The sequence below is a fragment of the Cydia strobilella genome, chromosome 10 (genome assembly GCF_947568885.1).
Source record: "Cydia strobilella chromosome 10, ilCydStro3.1, whole genome shotgun sequence".
Taxonomy (NCBI): Eukaryota; Metazoa; Arthropoda; class Insecta; order Lepidoptera; family Tortricidae; genus Cydia; species Cydia strobilella.
In genome coordinates this window covers 8,714,377-8,720,286 of record NC_086050.1, presented here as the reverse complement: position 1 = coordinate 8,720,286, position 5,910 = coordinate 8,714,377, and the positions used below count along the sequence as shown (strand labels likewise).

Genomic DNA, 5,910 nt, shown 5'->3' with positions numbered 1-5,910 from the left:
TCGACTTTCTTTATTGTTAGCAAGCTTTAAGTATTCAATTAATTTCTCTAATTTAACAAAGTTTCTTAGAAGTGATTAAAGTCATTATCTTTTTAATGACATGGATCAGCGCTATATAATTATGCAAGTACTCATACTGATAATATAAGAATGCAAAACGGAAAGAAATTGATTAGTTATTGTAGTGAAGCAAGTCGAACAACAGGGACTTAATTAGAATAATATATTGGTTTAAATTATAGTAAATATTCAAAATGCAGTTCTTAAGCATTAAGTTGGTGCCAAGTGTGTTATTGGGAGTCGTGATTGCGTTAAGCTCATACGTAAATGCAAAATCTCGTAAGTACTCATTTATCTAATCTTTACTCAATGTACTACTTATTTAACTATCTTGTTATATCAGCGTGTCGTTTTAAATGAGAGCGTAGCTTCGATTGTATCGAGGCGGATTACAGAATTTCATATTTATTAACGTATTCGGAATAAAGTGCCCCAGCGGTGGTCTCTTTTTATTGCAAACTGTCGCATTGCTAATAATAGTAAAAGAATAGAATATATTTTATTGTACATCGTCATATTAAAAAAATATTTACAATTGGAAGAACAAAAAAATTATTAAATTAATAATACATTTAGGTATATGCAAGTCAATACGTTTCGTAATAATATATGTTAGGTAGGTAGGTTATTAAGATCTCATTTTCCTAAGAATAAAACAAATGAAATTCAGAAATTGCTTAAAATGTTACCTTTATTTTTAGCTGAATTTCTCAAAACATGCGAACATACCTCAACCAATTGTTTGAGGGAGTCCCTCCAGGCCACTTTGCCAGGGTTTTTGAGAGGTTCACCTGATTTGGGCATAGACAATATGGATCCTTTCCAAGTCAACAATTTGAACCTGACTCTGCCGGGTGGCTTGACGATCAGCTTCAATCAAGGCGTAGCTACCGGATTCAGAAAGTGTATCATTGACAAAGCAAGGTGTGCAATAAATAACTTATAATTTATTTAAGTCCTCAGGGCGCGTAGCCAACGTGCCAATCGTTAACGCTCCGTAGCGTATCGTAGTCATCTCTCTCTATCACTCTTCCCTACTAGTGCGACAGTGACAGTTGCGTTTCGTTCGCTACGGAGCGTTAACGATTGCACGTTGGCTACGCACCTAGGTGTAACTAACATAAAGCTATACATATGAAGACAGCGCGGAACTGCCGTGACAAACGTAACATGTTCATCTACGGAAATACTAAAAGATGCACCATGTAACGTCTACAACTCTAAAGGGGCCCACTGACAACATAATTTTACAGTTCCTAACAACTGACAGGCCGATATCGTCCGGCGGACTGGTAATCAGTGGGCCCCTTTATGGTGGGTGGCAATTTATTGCTTTGAACTAATTGTCGAATAATATATTAATGAAAAACAGTGCGTAGAATCAGTACTTAGTTACCATTGGACTGAATATAATCATAAATAATTCATATATGTTGTTTGTATCATTTAATTGAGTATATTTTTTATTGATTTTGTCATCTTACTTTCTTCATATAATTTAACTATTTTTCAAGTATCCTTTACCTAATACCTATTTTTTTACAGAATGATAAAAGACAGCTTGGACATTCAGTTACACTGTAACTTGACTATACGGGGGAAGTATATTTCCACAGGCAGACTCCTCATGTTTCCCATAGACGGCCACGGTGACTCGCTTATTAAATGCAGTAAGTGTTTTTATTTTATCTAACATAAATGTTTACGCCACTTCTTTCTGTATAAATAGAAAATTCGAGAACAAACCATTTAAATATCGTTATACTATAACTATGGTATGTATTTGTGCATATGAATTGTCAATAAAAATGTGGGGTATATTATGACAAGGCAAAAAGAAAATATGTATATGTACTCGTACATTATTTTGTACCACAAATAAACTGAGAACTCGAGTCGAATATTTTAAACAAAACTTTTTTTTTCTTGCAGGAAATATAAGATTGGAGGCACTAGTAAAACTAGGATCTAAAATGCAGCATTCTGAAAAATATTTAGAAGTTAAAAGTCTGAAGGTGAACCACAAATTTCAGGGAAGAGTGTCTTACCAAATGACGAATCTTTTCAAGGGCAACCCCGAGATAAGTAAGTTTACTTCCTGACAATATTCTATCTACTGTAATGGATTTCTTCGATTTTGTGACGTGACAGATTTTGATCAGATGACGTGGACATGAACATCGGTCCTTGACTTAATTTACTTCGAAATGCAATAGAATAGAACAAATAACGAGAAATATTTATTCTCTAATTTATAATGAAACTAAATATTAGACTTATAGTCTGCATCTTTAGGTAATTAAAAGAATTCAAAAAAGAATTATTGGGCAAGAAAATTCTTAAAGTCAATAATAAATACATTTATTTACATACAAGATATATACAGTGGTACTACGTAAACGAAATTAATAACTAGCTTAAATCTAAAATAGGCCCTTGAGGCATTAGGCAAAGTCAATTAATTTGAATCGATATGCCGAAACTTACATAAGTTTTATGACGATTATATTACCTACTCCGCCTAACTGCGCGTTCCTGTAATCGTGTTATTTGTAATCGTGTTATGTGGAATATATTGGGATGATTTCATTAATCATTAGTAATTTAGTTTTGTAATATTTGCTATTACTTCACCCTAGTAAAGAATCTAAAACGAGATCGAATATTTAGCCATTTGAGGGTAGATGAAAACATTACACGATTAAATGAAATAGGTTAAAGCCAGAACGATGAAGGAACAGATCCAGGCAGTTTTCTATTTGGTTGGTTAACTGATAAATGTTCGAGTACATTGTATAAATGTAAATGTAAAAACATATTGTATACATTTATACCTACAGATACAGACTAATAGGTCAGAAAAGCTGGTGCTGTGTAATTCCGAACCACATCACCACATGCTCCGTTACATCTTGGGCAAAAATGCTTACGTATGTCCGGATGTTCTCTACAAGTTGCAATTCTCAACCGATTCTCGTAAAATTTTGTGAGCAGGCTCGATGATTCTATAGTTTTTTTGCCGATACAGTTATTGGATTTTATTTTAAATGGCGGACATTTATTCAGTTTAAGTTATTATTAAACAAATTTCAATAGTTATACTAATTCAAATTACGTTTTTCTTACAGGTAAATTGGTGTTAGAGTTCATGAACAGGAATTGGAAATTAGTGGCTGAAGAGTTCGGTAAGCCGATCGTTGACTTCGGTGTGAATTCCATCATGACTAGCGTCAATCGACTGTTCAGGGTTGTGCCGATGAAAGACTTATTATCGGGGCCAGTCGACCTGTGATAACGAATCTACGAGACATTATACTCATTTTTTTTTCTATTTGGTGCAGAGCTGGAGCGACAGATAAGGAATAGTTTTTGTGCTTAAGAACGCTTATATTATTTAAGAGTAGATTATAATGACTAGGATAGTGTATATATGTTATTTATATAAACTTAAATGGTACTGAAATAAAGTACCTACGAAACTAAAATTAAAATAGTTTTATTTCTTGCAAAATACATCATTTACGAGCCTAGAGTATCTCACTGAACTGTTAGGTCCAAGCCACCCTAGTATTTTTCCACATATCTTGAGAAATTGTAGGAACATCTCTTTGCTAAAGGTGTCAAGCTCATCGCGCCATTTCCAACGAGGTCTATTTACCGTGATATTTAATGAAAACATTAGGTTACATTTAATGATAACTAAATAATACGATTTCAATTTCAACCCGTTATAATCACATAATTGCGTTTAAGTAAAGGAACTCAAGACTAAGATTTTAGCAGGAAATTAACTGAACGGATAAAAAAAATCACGTACCGACTTTAACGATTATTAATAGAAATTATTCCTATTTAAGTATTATAGTTCCTGCTATATTAGTTAAATTTTACCCCTTTGTATCGTTTTCAATAAAAACTTCCTTGCCTTGTTTCGAGGCCCTTTCAGAATATAGGTTGTGCAGCCTATGGGCAAATTACACAAATAAGATCCTCAATGCTCTGCGTGCTCAATGCAATAATAGTTTCCGCATGCTGATGGGACTGCCACGTTACTGTAGAGCCTCGGGGATGTTTTCAGAGGCTAGAGTGGATGCTTTTAGTGCCATAATCCGCAAACGTACCGCCTCCCTCGTGTGCTCTAGAGGTGCATATGGACTCTAGAGGCACTGTTTATAACCTGATGTCATTTTAATTTATTGTAATGTTATTTAATTTTATTAGTTGTGATTTAATCAACGAACAAGTTTGGGAACAAATCAAGTGTTTTTTTAAGTAGTCATACTACTATATATAAATTAAAAAATTAGAAAATAAAATAAAAAACTGATAAAATCACAAAAAAACTGTAATAGATACCACTACTGGAGGCTGGATGGCTTTGTCTCTTTTTCTATGACATCTATTTTTATAATATATTTTTTGTGATTTAATCAGTTTTTTTTTCTATTTTCTAAATTATTGTTATTTTTGTATTATTTATATTTAAATCTCAAATAAACATTTTGAATTTAACTGAACTGCTCAAAAGTATGGAATGAACGATTGAACTTTGTTAATAAGGAACTCATTGCTCACCATATACACGCACAGAATACCCACTTAAATGCCTAATTACACCAAATTTTACAAGGTTTCTTTACGCATAACGTTATACACGCAACATGCAGTTATGCAGATATGAGTGTAGTGATAGACATACCTATGTGTAGGATGATGTAGGTGCGAAAGACAATATAATAAAAATTAGACTGTTTTCACGTGTATAGGCACAAACAACTTACGACAAATAAAACTGCGATCTTTTACTCGGTATTAACTCTATGAACCAGTCGAAATAACTCATATATACCTGTACTACTAATGCATAAATCTAGGCTTTGTTTTTATATTCCAGATACTAAAAATGTGAGTTAAATTGCTCAATTTTTAACCCAATATGTCTCGTTTTGCACTAAAATGACAGTTGGATTGGAAAAATTAGGTAAGTACCGAATCGAATTGTCAATTTGATATGAATATAAAGTTTTTTGGTACTAAATCCTGAATTAACGTAATAATATGTTGTAATGTAATTAGATAGACACATAATTATGTCCATAGCATGGTGGCTTAATTGGATGGATGGATTGTGGACCATTATGTTGTCTTTAATCATTTAATTTAATGCTGCGGGTACCTACATTAACATACGAGTACCTACCTACATGTAGACGCTCTAAATAAATTACGAATTCAGTAGTACTTTAACCATACTGGTCATTCCCTAAGTAATTGCTAGTCCTTGGCGTACGTTACCACTTTACTATATAATAACGATGAGCTTGAATCTACTTAATTAATTAAAAAGTATAACATATCTTTACTGAAGGCTTAATTGGACTAGGGAACCTATAATATAAGTAACTAGATTCTGCCCGCGACATTGTCTGCGTGAAATGATGATGATGATGATTGATAAAACTATATCCTATGTCCTTCTTCGGTGGCTAAAATCTCATTTAAATCGTTGAAGCGGTTTAAGAGTGAAGAGGTAATAGACAGACAGAATTACTTTCGCGTTACCATTTCGCATTTACATACTATGATATTAGTAGGAATAGATACAAACCAAATTAAATACATAGAAATCGTATGTGTATTCATTGAGTCCAAACTACCACTACCACGTTATAAATTTTAACTCATCATCAAATTAAATGGAGTTTACATTATTTCATTATTAATGAGGGCTATCGTTTTTTTGCTCATCATCAGTTGGCGCCTCTGTTGAAGGTGGTCCAAAAGACTAAAGTCATTGAAGTGACAAGTGACATCTGACATTTCGAACTATGGAAAAGACCACCATCTACA

The 5,910-nt window shown here is 33.2% G+C and overlaps 1 protein-coding gene across 1 annotated transcript; it reads left to right on the top strand.

Moving 5' to 3' along the window:
- The first annotated feature begins 133 nt into the window (after window positions 1–133).
- Window positions 134–3,422, top strand: LOC134744665 (circadian clock-controlled protein daywake-like). Its single transcript, XM_063678568.1, has 5 exons — window positions 134–339; window positions 762–984; window positions 1,606–1,730; window positions 1,993–2,145; window positions 3,189–3,422. Exons 1-5 carry the CDS (start codon window positions 255–257, stop codon window positions 3,350–3,352), a joined length of 750 nt encoding a protein of 249 aa, XP_063534638.1. The 5' UTR covers window positions 134–254; the 3' UTR covers window positions 3,353–3,422.
- Window positions 3,423–5,910: the final 2,488 nt, after the last annotated feature.

Bases quoted from the DNA above. Each gene is read 5' to 3' on its own strand.
- LOC134744665 (XM_063678568.1), top strand. From the start codon at position 255: ATGCAGTTCTTAAGCATTAAGTTGGTGCCAAGTGTGTTATTGGGAGTC. The intron at 985-1,605 runs GTGTGCAATAAA...ATTTTTTTACAG, and splicing joins TGTATCATTGACAAAGCAAG to AATGATAAAAGACAGCTTGG. The intron at 1,731-1,992 runs GTAAGTGTTTTT...TTTTTCTTGCAG, and splicing joins TGACTCGCTTATTAAATGCA to GAAATATAAGATTGGAGGCA.